This window comes from Homalodisca vitripennis, chromosome 2, assembly GCF_021130785.1.
Source record: "Homalodisca vitripennis isolate AUS2020 chromosome 2, UT_GWSS_2.1, whole genome shotgun sequence".
Classification (NCBI taxonomy): domain Eukaryota; kingdom Metazoa; phylum Arthropoda; class Insecta; order Hemiptera; family Cicadellidae; genus Homalodisca; species Homalodisca vitripennis.
The window spans coordinates 85,744,631-85,759,484 of NC_060208.1; the positions used below are offsets into that span (position 1 = coordinate 85,744,631).

At 39.1% G+C, this 14,854-nt stretch overlaps 1 protein-coding gene across 1 annotated transcript in view; it reads left to right on the plus strand.

Moving 5' to 3' along the window:
- LOC124356293 (probable anion transporter 6) overlaps positions 1-14,169 on the plus strand; it is a 30,298-nt gene extending 16,129 nt beyond the window's left edge. The window contains exons 5-9 of the mRNA XM_046807477.1: positions 4,009-4,226; positions 4,647-4,808; positions 6,772-6,907; positions 8,036-8,271; positions 13,984-14,169. Of these exons, the coding sequence (XP_046663433.1) occupies positions 4,009-4,226; positions 4,647-4,808; positions 6,772-6,907; positions 8,036-8,271; positions 13,984-14,169 (938 nt within the window). The remainder of the gene's footprint in view (positions 1-4,008; positions 4,227-4,646; positions 4,809-6,771; positions 6,908-8,035; positions 8,272-13,983) is intronic.
- The last annotated feature ends 685 nt before the right edge of the window (positions 14,170-14,854 follow it).

Genomic DNA, 14,854 nt, shown 5'->3' on the forward strand with positions numbered 1-14,854 from the left:
CCTGGTAATGTAGGCAGACTTGGGTTTTCGTGTACGCCTACAGCTTCTTAAGTACAGTTTACAGTATGCAAATAAAAAGTATGACTGTTTTACTCATTGGCTGTTAGGCTGTGTTTATTCCGATACAAATTTTACACAAAATTTCCCAAAATTACAAAACAAAACTTTGGTAGATAAATCAAAATAAAGTAAAAATGAAGAATAATGGTTTTCTTAAAAACACCGTTTTTGAGATATCTACCATTTTGTTTTATTAAATTTTTATTTATATCTCGAGAATGTTTTGACCGATTTAACTCAAACTTGGCATGGTTTTTATCTAATACAATATCCATATTCAGAAGAATTACCAATTTAATTCAATCATTAGTTTCAAAATGATTGCCATTTAAAATTTCTTAACCTAAATTGTATGAAAACCATAAACTTGAAGTCAAATGTCAGGGCATCTTTTTTGTTGCCCTTTCAATCCCCTATCAAATGGTACGATGTCAAAACAAAGAGATGAGAAATAGTGTCACACACAATAGCGCCCAAAATCAAAAAAATTGTGCAAAGCCTATGCATGTTATATTAGACTTGTATTAATTTTAGGTTTAGGACTCTGTGTTCTAGTAGCATTTTGCCATTATTTAAATGTTCTTTTGCTATTCTTAATGGGGTTTTTTCAGGCTCAGAAGAACAAAAAAGGGCAGAGTTCGTTGCTGTCCTACTTTAGCTCAGGCCCAGCAAACAAAAAGAAACGGTTAGAAGATGAACTACCAGAAGGAGTTGTTTTGGAACATGAACCAGAACCGGCTGTAGTAGACGTTTTAGATTCGTCATCGGCTCAGTTAACAACCACAACTACAAATGAAGATACCACAACTACTCCTACAGATGAAGTGCAGAGTCCTAGCTGTTCCTCTAGTTCATCTGACCAATTGACAATCACTGTAATTAATAAACGTGATCCTGCTCATGGCCCAGGTTTGGCTAAGGCGTTTTTTAGGGAAGGCTCATTCCAACCACGAGAATTAAATTTCCCTAAAACGGATGGTAGGAAATTTAGGCCAGAGTGGTATAAACTGTATCCTTGGCTGGAATACAGTCCTCTAACTGACAAAGCGTTCTGTTTTGCCTGCCGTTCGTTTTACAGCCCAGAAGAAAAAAATGCAGAAAATGTATTTACACTCAGTGGGTTTTCCAAATGGAAGAAAGCTGTAAAAGTATTTGAGAATCATGAAAAGAGTAACTCGCATCGAAGTAGTAACACTAAACTCAGTTCTTTAAGAGAAGCCGACAAAAGTGGCACTGTTATTGAAAAAGTAAATCAAAAGTATTCAGAAGAAGTACAAGAAAACAGATTGTACTTAGAGGCTTTGTGTGAATCCCTGATATTTTGTGGGAGACAATCTATTGCTCTAAGAGGTCATGACGAATCTACAGATTCAAAAAACAGAGGAAACTTTTTGGAGCTGATGAGGCTTCGTTCCAAAGATAATAGTTTAGTAAACAAATTCTTTGTAGAGCATCGCAAAAATTTTCAATATACTTCAGCGACTTTCCAGAATGAGCTTCTGTCCATAATTGGGGAACAAATTAAGTTGCACATTGCCAAAGAAGTTAAAGATGCAAATGTTTTTGCCATTATAGCTGATGAGACCCAAGACATAGCAAAGCACGAGCAAGTAGCTATTGTCTTGAGACATGTTAATGATAAACTAGAAGTTCATGAGTCGTTTGTGGGGTTTTACCGTGCTAGAAGAACTGATGGCGATACACTGGCAAATGTACTTAAGGACGTTTTGATTTCACTGGACTTGAATATTAAACATCTGCGTGCTCAGTGCTATGATGGGGCTTCGAACATGAGGGGTCCCTACAAAGGAGTGGCAGCTAGAATTATACAAGAAGCCCCCATGGCAATGTACATTCACTGCAATGCACATATATTGAACTTGTGCATTGTAAGCTGTTGCACAAGCGTGAATTCAATAAGAAACACCTTCTTTGTGCTTCAAAGTCTTTACAACTTCATTGAGAAATCAACTAAAAGACATGCTGTTTTTGAAAACATTCAAAAAAGTGCAAAAAGCTTTAGTGGTGGAACAGCAACATTGAAGTCTTTGAGTGATACCAGATGGGCTTGCCGTGTCGAAGCAGTGCGTTCTTTGTTAGATAATTTTGATGCCACTCTTACGACACTACGAGAGATTTCTGAAACAGACCCTGACAGTGGTGGACAAGCCAATGCTTTGTTGAAAAATATGGAGGACTTCAACTTTGTATTTGACCTTCTATTACTCAGGAGAGTTCTAACACAATGTGACATACTGTCAAAGACCCTTCAGTCAAGCAGTGTGACCTATGAAGTTGTGAAATCTGTAAAAAACAGCACACTTGAAGTTTTGCAATCCTTCAGAACAGATGAGTTTTTCACCAAGTTGTTCAATCACTGCACAGAAATTGCTGACACGTGCGGGTTTAGAGCTGCCGAGTTGCCAAGAAAGGGCAAAATTCCCTCAAAAATCGGGGGTGGGAGTAAAGCTCCATTTGAATCTGTACAACAGTACTACAAAGTTTCAATCCTCTGGCCAGTTATTGATATCCTAAGCGAGGAGATAGAGGCCAGGCTTCAAGAAAACAACCTAGATGTACTTAACCACTTAAGCAAAGTTCTAGGTGGAAGTGATATAGACACAGCCAGTGTACAGTATGTGTGTAAATACTATAGTTTAGACTATGACATTCTTCTGTCTGAACTAAACTGTTTTAACAGAACGGAGGAATCAAGAAGCAAAAGTATCCAAGAAAGAGCTGACGTTTTTGTACAAACATCTTTGAAAAGTGTGTTCCCTATGCTTTTTGAACTTTTTCGTTTGTACTATACAATTCCAATGAACTCGGCATCGTGTGAGAGATCCTTTTCATGCTTACGGCGGTTAAAGACATATACTAGAAACTCTATTGGCCAGGAGAGGTTGTCTTCGTTAGCCCTTTTGGCTATTGAAAGGAGTGTAGAAATAGACATTTCAAAAGTAATTGATGACTTCAATTCAAGCCAGAAGAGAAGGCTTCATTTTGTTTAAAACTAACTTGTGGATGCAGTCTGGTTACATAGAATAAAGTGAAATTTGTTTGATCATGTTTACTTGATTTTTCCTTTTATAAAAAACAAACGGGCTGGGCACACATAAATTAAAATTGGGCACACTTTTGAGTTGTGTGTGAACAATAATTACCTCACTTGTGGACCTTGTGGTTTAGTTAATAACTCAATTCATTAAAAATTATTGTTTTAGGCTAAGTTGTTAGCAGTAAAATTTTTGTAAAAATAGCTTGAAAAAGCTTAAAATACTAACAAATTTAAAGCCAGTTTCTTACAATTTTCCGGGGGAGGGCCCCGGACCCCCCCTCCACCTGGGGGGTATTCCATACCCCCCAGTAGATCTTGCCACCCCAGTTAAAAAGCTGAAATGACGCCCATGGTTCTGAGATAATATCGTATTTAAGATCACATAAACGTGTTTTCAGGACTACTTGTCACATAGTGGTAGGGAAGCCGAGTGTGAAGGAAAATGCTTGTAAGTCGTTAATAAAGATGTCTCTAACAATATCATAAGCTAATTAATTGTATTTGGAGAGTGAGAGAGAGAGAGAGAGAGAGAGAGAGCGCTGAATTGTTAACAGGTAAATTGTTAACAATATATGTGTATAAAAGTTCAATAACGAATAACAATTCTTCACTAATGATTGTACTTTAAAAAGGTCATAAAAAGCTACATTCGTTGCAAAAATCTCTAGTAACCTACTCGTTCACTTTGGGAGAAAAACGATACATCTCATTTGAATATTTAGCCAATGTTATAGACCAATCGAGTGGCAGGTCTCCCTCTAAGTGGAGTAGAATATGTCTTATACTGATGATTCGTAACTATATGCAAAGTGTCAAATACTCCTAAAATATCAAATTTATACTTTTAAGGTCTGCATCAATATTATAATACTGTAATGGTTGCATTTCAGGAAGCTTTGTAGGATGGGGTGTAGGATTTGGACTACCTAAGTTATTTCAAAAGTTCATGGACGTTTGGGAGATTCCGTTGTATCTGACTGGAACCGTGTGTCTGTTCTGGGTCCTGGTTTGGCTTCATTTCTGCAGTAGCAAACCCAGCCAAAGTGTCTACATCACAGACACTGAACTACAGTATATCCTGAACAACAGAGAAGGTATAGAGGACGAGGTGGGTGTTAGTGTTCAACAATAATCTGATAGTGGGCAAGTGATATGATTGTGGAAATAAATTATATGAAACGAAAATTCGAGAGACATAGACATCTCAATTGCAAACCCAAGACAAACCGATGTTTAAAAGAATTGATAAAACAATCCAACTATATTATTGATAAGGTATGTTTAGATGTACAAGGCAACAACCCTAGTCTACTAGGAAAAAACAAATATAACTTTTTTCGAATACGTATTCATCAACATAGAGCAGAGGTTAATAAAGCAGATTTGTTAATAAGTAAATAAACGTCCCACTCCTTTTTGATCGACTACTTGGATTAAGAAACATATACGACTCTCAAAATATAATACCTCTAAAAATTCTCCCTTAATAGACTCTTTCTATCATATTCACAATAACTATTGGTTACAGATTCTATCGAAACGTCTCAATGTACCATGGAAAGCTGTGTTAACATCGCCCTCTGTGTGGTCTCTCGTGCTCATTGACTGGGCTTTTAGCTGGGTACAATACCCTATGATGCACCAGCTTAAGTACTACGCTGTCAATGTACTCAGAATCACCAATGACCTGGTCAGTTGAAGTAGCACAAGCATACTATTCTGCTAAGTTATGGACTTATGTAGATTTAAATGTGTAAACTCAAAGGCTTGGTTAATCTCAGATAATTAAAAACTTTTTTACCATAAATTCATTACAAACTATACTTACCTGTATACTTAGTGTGCCCTCTATGCCGTTGACTCTCTTTTTACACGTGTTGGAATCACGTGATCATCGAGGAGTAAGTTGAAGGACAGTAAGTTAAGAAATCAGAGTAAGGGCAGGTTGTAGTAAAATGACCTTAAGTGTTCTCCATAAAACAATGTTAAGCCTCAAGCAGTTTTACGCTCTTTTTAGTAGTGGAAACATGGCAGAGTGTTTTCGATATATGTAAGGTATCGGTCAAATACTTAAAATAACTTTATATGTCCAAAACAATCTAAACGTTTTATCTGTCTCGTCGCTGTATAGCAGGTAATTTATACTCTTTTTGCCAGAGGCCATACTTCAAGTGGGTACACCTATTTTAGGGATACCTTAGGGTTTCTAAACTCCAATTAGTCTTTAAATAATATCTTGTATAGATTATAAAAAAAACCTTTTTTATCTGTTGAAACAATTAAATTTGGGTTCTTTAAGGCTGTTTTGACCTTCAACAGTGGAAAATCGGTAAAAGTAAAATTACGGGAACACTTAGGTCTACAAGTGGGAGCAATTTACTTCAAACTGCAAAAGCTCACGATTTCGACCGAGTACTTAAAGCTGATAAGCAATTTCCAATATGAAAAAGGATTAGGCAAGCAAATTATAGGAATTTTATGAAGCAAAATATTATCCAATTAATACAAGTTGGACTGGGCGCTAGTGAAAGCAAAGAAATTTATTTTTTTACATAATTTATATAGTTGTTTGCTATTTTCTGAAAGTTGTATCTTTTACCTTTAATGTCACACTACTAGCCGTTTGTGATATCTGAATGAAATCTTTGTCATTCCATCCTCGGCTAAAATACTAGTACCCTATAAGAGGGTTTTTTAAATTGATTGTCTAAGTGAAATGTTTGTACGTACACTGTTTTAGCCACTAAACACATTTTAAATAATAATAATTATTTATATTCAAAAAGAAAAACATTCCTAGTGAACTGAAGAAAATGCAATATTTAAATGAAACAAAAATTAGTTATCGCAAATAGTTTTAGAAATGTGCATCATACAATTAATATTTTGTGCTTATGGGACGCGGACTCTACTTATAGTAGTATTTAGAATTATCATTATTAAGTCCAACGTAAACAGTTGAAGATAGGCTTTGATTTTATACAGTACGTATATGAAAGGTGACATGTTTTATAATATACAAAATAATTACCCATAGTAGCATTGGATTTAAAAACATGTCACATTGTTAAAAAATATTTTATTAAATTTCATTTCCTGAAGTAGTCATTAGAATCATTAAAACATTTACTTCCTGAAACTACTGATTTGCATACTGTCGAAGGCACAGATTTTTATTTCACACGTTTTATATGACCTTGGTTACAAAATTACCCAAATTCAGTTTTCTACTTTAATTACCTATTATTTTTCCGGATGAAAAGATATTTCTTCTCCAGAAAAATTAAGTCAAGGGGCTGCAACTACGAAATTGAAAAATAAAACTAGTCCGACTAAGAAGCGATTGCACATTATTAACCCGCATAGATCCAACAACCGAAGGACTTTCCTTTGTTGTGACTCCTTGCTAGGAAATTACGACTGTTGGCTACAACGATTATTGTGAAGACATGAGTTAAGCACAACGATTGTGGCTGCTGCTGCTGGATGGGTGGCCGCTGACAGTCTATGTCGATGCCAAAAACATTCTGCATACTCGACTATCAGTAGTTGGTTCAGAAATTACCATTAAGCATTTCGTCCTCAGGATAGATACTGGAAAAGGCTTTTCGACGTAAAATAAGAAATCATATATCTTCTTTCAATTTTAACAGAGCCGATCAGCGGCGATCTTTGCGGAAACGGTGACGCCTTTCTTATCTACAATATTCTGGAGCTGTGTCAGCGACTACCTGGTGAACAACAATTACATGTCCCGCACAGTCATCCGGAAGCTATTTGGGGTAACATGTAAGTTGACCATTATTTCATACGGGAATATTTAGTACTTTAATATCTCAGAATTTAAAACAACGCGTCATCGCCATGCTGCACGTAAAAGCAGGTAGCTGGGATTTTAACTTGAATTGTACTACGGACCAATTTCCATAATAAATATTAATCAACTGGACTTTTAGTCGAGGAGTCGAGAGCCAATCTGTGCACATTGTATAAGCACAGAAACTAATAGTTCGTGAAATCAATTGATGAATTTCCCCTAGAAATCGAATATCAACCTGCGTGGTTTCGGTGGGGGTCGAAATGTAAGTCTGTCGAGGATAGGTTAAAACTATCTAACAGAAATACTTTCTCAGATCACGTTATGTAAAATTGAATCACTTAAAATCTATCATCAGACACATAAAAACGTTATAACAGCATCAAACTATGAGGCAAAGTCAGTATTTTCAGTAAAGAAACTAGAGGAGTCGAGACCTGTCCAATGACGAGGCAAATAATACCTCCAACTCTAGTTTGGTGGCAGAAGGGATTAGCGCGTCTGATACCATTCATTTCCTCTAACAACAAACATTGTAGCGATTGCTGCCACAACAATGGAAATAGAATCTGCTTGTGGACTGTTCAGTTCTGATACAAGATGAAACTCAAATAGATATCTTTATTTATTCTTGTTCATGAACTCCAATGGAATTTATTAGTTCTCTTAAAAGTGTAGTACAAGTCTTGTTACTTGTCTTGGCCTTGTGTAGTGCACTTGTGTATCTTGAATTTTAAGAGACATAAATAAAAGCTCATTTTACATAACTGATTTATTTAAAATTACTAGAAAAACAATAGATGACTTGGAATAATCGTGTAAGAAGTTAACAGCAATGTTTTTAGAAACATGAGTTTTTTTACATTGAGCCAACATAAAAGAATAATTGTACAATATTTTTAACATCTGGTTAAGACACTATATCAATATACAAGGTCAAACTCTTAGAATGGGTAAAAATTGAAGAAAATTCTTACATGTTGACTTCACTGGGGAGATTTCACTAATATAGTTTTCCTTTAAGATGAGCTTCTTAAAGATAATAGTTTGCAATAATCCATCCTTCCCTGAGGTAACTTTTCCTGGCTTTCTTGTTACAGGCAACATGCTAGTAGCACCTTGCCTTCTAGCCATTCCCTTGGCAGGCTGCAGTAGCCTCACGGTATTTTCTATCTATGAGGTTATAACCTTCAACTCCGGATTGCACGTTTCGGCGATAGGGCCCAATCCACTAGACCTGAGCCCCAGACATGCTGGAATGATATCCGGCCTTCTAAGAACGTCGGGGATTGTCGCCGCTATCTTCGCTTGGGAATTTGTACTCACAATGGGAATGGTGAGGTTCTGTTGGAAGGAATTTTGTATGTTTCATGGATGTTTATTGCTGAGTCTTTAATTGCGCATAAACAAAATCAGAAAATGTGTCAAAGTCTGTATTTATTTGTTACATGTGCACATTTTTACGCTTAATTGTATTCTAGTTAATGAATGATAAACAAGGTAACATCCGAGAGAGACCTTTTATACTTGTCAGAGTGATTTAAAGTTTTTGGTTACATTTGGGTCATTTACAGTGACATATTGTAGATATGCGATGCATATGACGCAAAGTTCGTTGATTTGCGTCACAGGCCTCAGTGAAATGTAATAGTATTATACATATGTCAGTAACTACTTGCGTTAAGCGTCCGTCGTTGCTAACATGATTGAATGACAGACGATATCTATTCTACGATATTACAGAAACATTTAATGGTGCCTGTGTGTGTGTGTGTGTGTGTGTGTGTGTGTGTGTGTGTGTGTGTGTGTGTGTGTGTGTGTGTGTGTGTGTGTTTTACTCATAACGTAAAACTACTGGAAAGAATTAATTGAAATTTTACACATGGGAATTCTAAGATCCCTGGTTAACATAAAGGTCTAATTAGGTCTTATTTCGAAAACCCCTCCGATCTATGCCCCACTGGTCTCTAAAACTAGAGAAAATCCCTTCGTGGTCTCTAAAGCTGCATTATTATTTTACATTACAGAAAACAAATACTATTAATTGAAAGAATTGAATAATTATATTTAATAAACTGCATTGTGAAAACATTGGGTTATGACAGTACAACAATATGTTTAAATAATTTAATATATTTATGGCTCAATATATAATTTCACCACGAAAAGTTTTTGCTCCGCCGGGACTTGAACCTGGATCTCTTGTTTGTCGGGTGAGTGCACTACTGGAAGTGGCCGTGTCCAGTGATCAAGGCAATCACTTGCTTAACCTGATCCCTGCCCAGCCCCATCAGCCACCTGGTGAAGCCGGAGCTAGAATCAGCAAGCAGTCTTTTGCCGAGTGCTTGTCCTTGGTGACTCTGCCACCGCAAGCGGTGTGTCTTCCTGGACCATTTGTTAATACTTTGGTAAGCACCTGACTTGCTTATACCACAACTCGGTTCTGGACCGGTGTATGGCATGCTTGCTCCGCTTTTGGCAAGCCTGTCGGCGCATTCGTTGCCACCTATGCCTGTATGGCCCGGTACCCAACCAAGACGTACAAAGTTGCGTGATCCAAGCTTGCAGAGAGTGTTGAAGCACTCCCACACAAGCTTGGATGAAATGCTGTTGGAGTCAAGAGCTTTAAGAGCTGCCTGACTGTCTGACATTATGCAGATGTTCTTTCCTTGGTACCCTCTGGTGAGGCCTAGGTTGGCACAGGCCAGGATACCATAGATTTCGGCTTGAAATATGGAGCAGTTCCGTCCCAAACTGCCGCAAAGGGCAGTTTTAGGGGATTTACTAAACACTCCATATCCGGTTCTGCCCTTAATAAGCGAGCCATCCGTGTACCAGACAAAGCTCTTTCTTATTGTTGGGATGTTATCTTGCGATTTCCACTCATCTCTAGAGTAGAAGTCAACAGAGAATGGCTTATTGAATACGAACTCCGTTCTCATTATGTCTGAGACCATTTCGAGAATAGCGTTTGGGTTTACAGCTTCGGTGATGGTGCCGTGGCCCGTTTTAGACGTGCCATTCCTCCACAAGTCAGCAACCATCAGCCGATAAGCTGACTTACGCGCTTCAGCTTTTATATAGACATCAAGAGGTAGAAGTCCTAAAGCCACCTCGAGGGTCGCTGAGGGACTGCTCCTAGATGCTCCGGTTGGAAAGATTGTGCCAAGCCTTTGTAAGCTTTCGAGCTTGGCTTTAGCAGTTACCTGATTCACCTTTTTCCACCAAACTAATGAACCATAAGTGATTTGAGGCCTTACAACTGCTTTGTAAAGCCATAGTGCTATATGGGGTTTTATGCCCCATGAGATTCCTGCAAGTCTCCTGGACGTCATGAGCGCCCACTTTGCTCTGTGCAGGATATTGTTAAGATGATTATTCCACGTAAGCTTATGGTCTACAGTCAGTCCTAAATATTTGACTGTCTTTGACCACTGAAGCTGTGTGGATGCGAGTTTCAGCCTGGAAAGAGACTCTAGGTTCTTTTTCCTAGTGAACAACTACTGTCTTAGTGGGATTTACTTTCAGTCCCTCTCCATGACACCAGTTGTGTACATGTTGAAGGTTGGTATTCATGATATCAACAACAACATTTGTATGTTTTCCCTGTACCATAAGGACTATGTCGTCTGCATATCCTTGGACATAAATTCCATTGTTAGTAAGGTCCTCAAGTAGACCATCTACTACTAGATTCCACAGTAGAGGTGACAGGATGCCTCCTTGAGGGCATCCCCTTGTGGGTGCGATCACAAGCGATTCTTCATTGAGATCGGCCCTGATCCGTCTGGAGCACAGCATGGTCCTAAGCCACCGGCACAGAGCTGGCTCGAGGCCACGTCGCTGTGCTCCACTTACCATCGCAGTGAATTTAGCATTGTCAAAAGCTCCTTCAATGTCTATGAAGGTGCACAATGCCAATTCCTTGGTGAACAGGCTATCCTCAATCGTACTGACTAGTTGGTGCAGTGCTGATTCACAGGATTTGCCTTGCTGGTATGCATGTTGGTTGCGATGAAGTGGAGTGTCTGAGAGAACTCCCTTTCTCAGGTGCCTCACTACCAGTCTTTCTAATGTTTTCAGTAGAAACGAAGATAAACTGATGGGACGAAAAGATTTAGGGACAGAATAGTCCGCTCTCCTTTTTTAGGGATAAAGACCACCCTGTTGAGACGCCAGACTTGTGGTATGTACCCATAAGCTAGGCTCGCCCTGAATAGTTCACATAGAAGGGTGAGGAGATTCTCCGGCCCTTGTTGAAGCAGGGCCGGAAAGATTCCATCCCCTCCTGCAGATTTGAAAGGGGCAAATTTAGAAATTTCCCATTTGGCTTTAGAGAGAGTGACAATCCTTCTGGCAATGGCCCAGCTACCACGATAAGCTCTTGGCCATGAGCCTGACTCATGGTTACCAGACGTTCCAGTGTCTTCATTCTCAAAGATGCAATCAGGGAAGTGAGTCTCAAGGAGAAGTTTGAGGCTATCACTAGACCCGGAAGTGTATTGACCTCCCTGGGACCTTAAAGATCCCAAGTGACCGGTTGGACCTGAGGCTAGTAAACGTTGCAGTCTAGCTGCCGCGCTTAATTCATTTACCTTCTGTGTAAACTGCCTCCAGGAACTTTGTTTTGCCTTTTTGATTGCTAGGCTGTATTCTGTTAGAGCTCTATGATAGGACTCCCAGATACGGCTCCTTTTGCATTGATTGTGCAGCTTCCTAACATTAGCCCTTTTGCGAGCGAGGTCCGCAGTCCACCACTTAGTATTGGTTCGACTCTTCCCCCGTCGCAATGAACAATTGTCGTGGAAGATATTGATTATAGCATTCTGCAGGTCAGAAGCTATCTGATCTATGTCTGTGAAGCATCGCACCCTTCCGCCTACCGATCCCAACTGTGACTGAAGGTCTGACTTATATCCCAACCAGTCAGTCCTCCTGGGATTGCGATAGAGGACCTCTGCAGCTTCATCTTGCAAGTTGAAGCGGATATACCTGTGATCTGATAATGAGGCCTCTTCGCTTACGTGCCAATTATCAACCATTCCAAGTATACCTTGTGTGCAGATTGTTATATCAATAACGTCCTGTTTAATTCGTGTTACGAACGTAGGGCGGTTACCATTATTACATATAAATAGATCCCTGTAAAAGTGCCTCACCTCTGGGGTTAGTGTTGGTGCTGCCCCATCCAGCAGAGTGATGGGCGTTGGCGTCACAACCTAGAAGTAGTTGTTGATGTCTGGCTTGTGCTTCTTCCACCAGGAGCTCTAGGTCTCTTGATGGAGGGAGTTCCCTGGCATCATATGGCAAGTATACGGAGCCTACAATTGTGCTCTGTACTATGCCTCCATTCTTCCAGGTCAGTGTTCCCACAGTGAGATCTCTGGAGCAGAATTCGTTGAGGGTTGGAAAATCCAAGCCTCTCTTCAACGGGATGCTGGTCCTGACATTCCTTAGAGAGGTACAGTAAATTAACTTACCTTTGGTTTCATTTAGGCCCGCCACTCTCCCTTGGTGAAGCCATGGTTCTTGAATTAATGCCAGATCAAATCCCTCCTGGAGGAAGAACTGGCAGAAGGCTGCCGAAGCAGCCCTACTGTGCTGTAGGTTGATTTGTAGGACTCGTGGCATTGTCCTTGACTGTCGAGGAGACAATTGAGACCTGCCAGAGTCCTAGGTTGGCTCTACAGTTGGAAGCCTTCACAGCCTTGTAGCAGACCTCGTCCAGGAAACAAACGAATCCGTAACCTTTCGGATCTGGCTTGGATAGAAGGATTTTCCACTCGTTTACATTTAGGTTGGGATTCTGCTTTTTAAACATTTCAAGTACCTTTTCAGGTGTCTTCTTCAGAAGCTTTGGGTGAGCTCTGAAAAACACCCTAGTGGACCTCAAGATGTCCTTACGCAGACCCACTCTCAGAGAGATGTCGTCTCCCAGAGGTTTTATTCTTTGAATTACTTCTTCCAGCCAACGTTTGGTGTGCTCGTTGATGCAGGAAGCAATTAAAACACCTTTCTCTAGGTAGGTGCCCGCAAACGATGGAACGGAACCATCCTCCAGGGGTTGGATTTTTTCCATAATTGCGTCCTCGATGGCTTCTCCTTGCTCTGCACTAAGCTTCGCCTCCGGGTAGCCTTCGAGGGCTATGGTCATTTTGATCGCCGCGACCTCTCTGTAGGTAGCCTTGTGTGTGCTACCAGAGGCCTCGGGATCGTGGGCGTCCGGCTTTTGGGTTTCCCTCCTAGCCTTCTTTGCGGGCCCCTATATATTCTTCACCGGAGAGAAACAAAGAAAAATCAAAATTGACCATGACCGGAGTAAATTGCAACCGTCATAAACATATTTTCTTTACAAGGCAACAAGACACTCAACGCGGCATTGGATATATCATTCACCCGATCCAAAAGTGCTCATAAACGTGAAACGCTTGCTAAAACTAAACTGCTAGTAGCTTATGAATGTTGGCTATAGAGCTACAATCGTGAAAATAAAATGCTAGCAGCAGTCAGTGGCTTACCTATGACTTTGGGAGGCCAGACTTTTAAATTTATATTTACAGTGAATAGATACCAAATCCAAACGGGAGCTTTAATTGTTTTAAATTGTTCTTTATTTGTGTTGCTGTAAATCTAACATATGACAACATGGATGGAATCTTTAAAATTATAATCGGATAACGTAGTGTCTATTTTACAATGTGATTTCAAATCGTTAAAATGTTGCCAATCTAACAACAGAACCATTAAATTTTACATGACTCAAAATCGTTTGGGATTTCTGAACAAGTAAATTATTGAAACATTTAATTTCCAAAAAAGTATATTATGGCTTTAACAAAACATTACACGAAATTTCTTTGGAATATGTGGTATCCTAGCATAGCTATTCAATGTCCTCTTAGTCCCATGGGGTCTAGTGGCACAGCCTCACAACTACTCTCATATAAATGAGTGAATGCTTTAAATTTTAAGTGTTCAAGATTTCTTTTCCCTTCAATTTTTAAGAATTTATTTCTACTATAATAGTCTGTTCTGATCTGCCTTCCAGCCCAGTGATATCGATCGGTGGTGGATACTGTATCTATGGATCATCGCGCTGTTGGTAATCCTGTCTCTGCCCTACATCTGTTTCGGCTCGGGAAAGATTCAGCCCTGGAATTTTTCTACTAGGGGCTCCATGCATACCTTAACTTCTCGCACAGTAGCATCCATACCTTCGCGTGTTCTTCAATAAAAACACAGATAAAATTATGAGTTTTCTTATAGTACATTACCTATTGGCATTTTTCTCCATTAGACCTTAGAAATATAAAATATTAAAACATGAAAAGTATGTAACCAGCACATTTTTCAACACGGTTTGAAAAATAAAAGCAAAAAACGTACTTAACATTAGTTCCAAACGAGAAACCATTAAGGAGACGAAAATGACAAGTGAGTTTAACTTAATAGGAATGCCCTCGGTTAGCGATGAATTTCAATACCACACAAATTAAATTTTATTTTGACAAGGATGCTGTGAACTGTCTCAGACTCTGTATTATAAATGAACTGTCTGGGTTTTAGTGAACTTCTAGTTAACTAAATGACATTTTGTAATTATTTATAAGTATATAAGTTTCAATAGACGATTTTAAAATATAACATTTGCCATCGTTTCATGGTACCAAATGAGGACACTGTTTTGAGGATTTAAATCATCCTTACTTCAAAGTGTAGATAATTTTAAGCATGCATAAATTAAAAATTACTATATGGGTCACCAAAGTCAAAGTTAACAAAAAGAAAAAGTTACATGTAAAATCAACAAGCATATACCTGGGTTAGAATACGCACCAACCATGTCACTGTATGAAAACGTGCTGTTCGGACCGTATACTCCAGAGAAGTGAGTCAATATAAGGCCGTTGCCGTTCGCA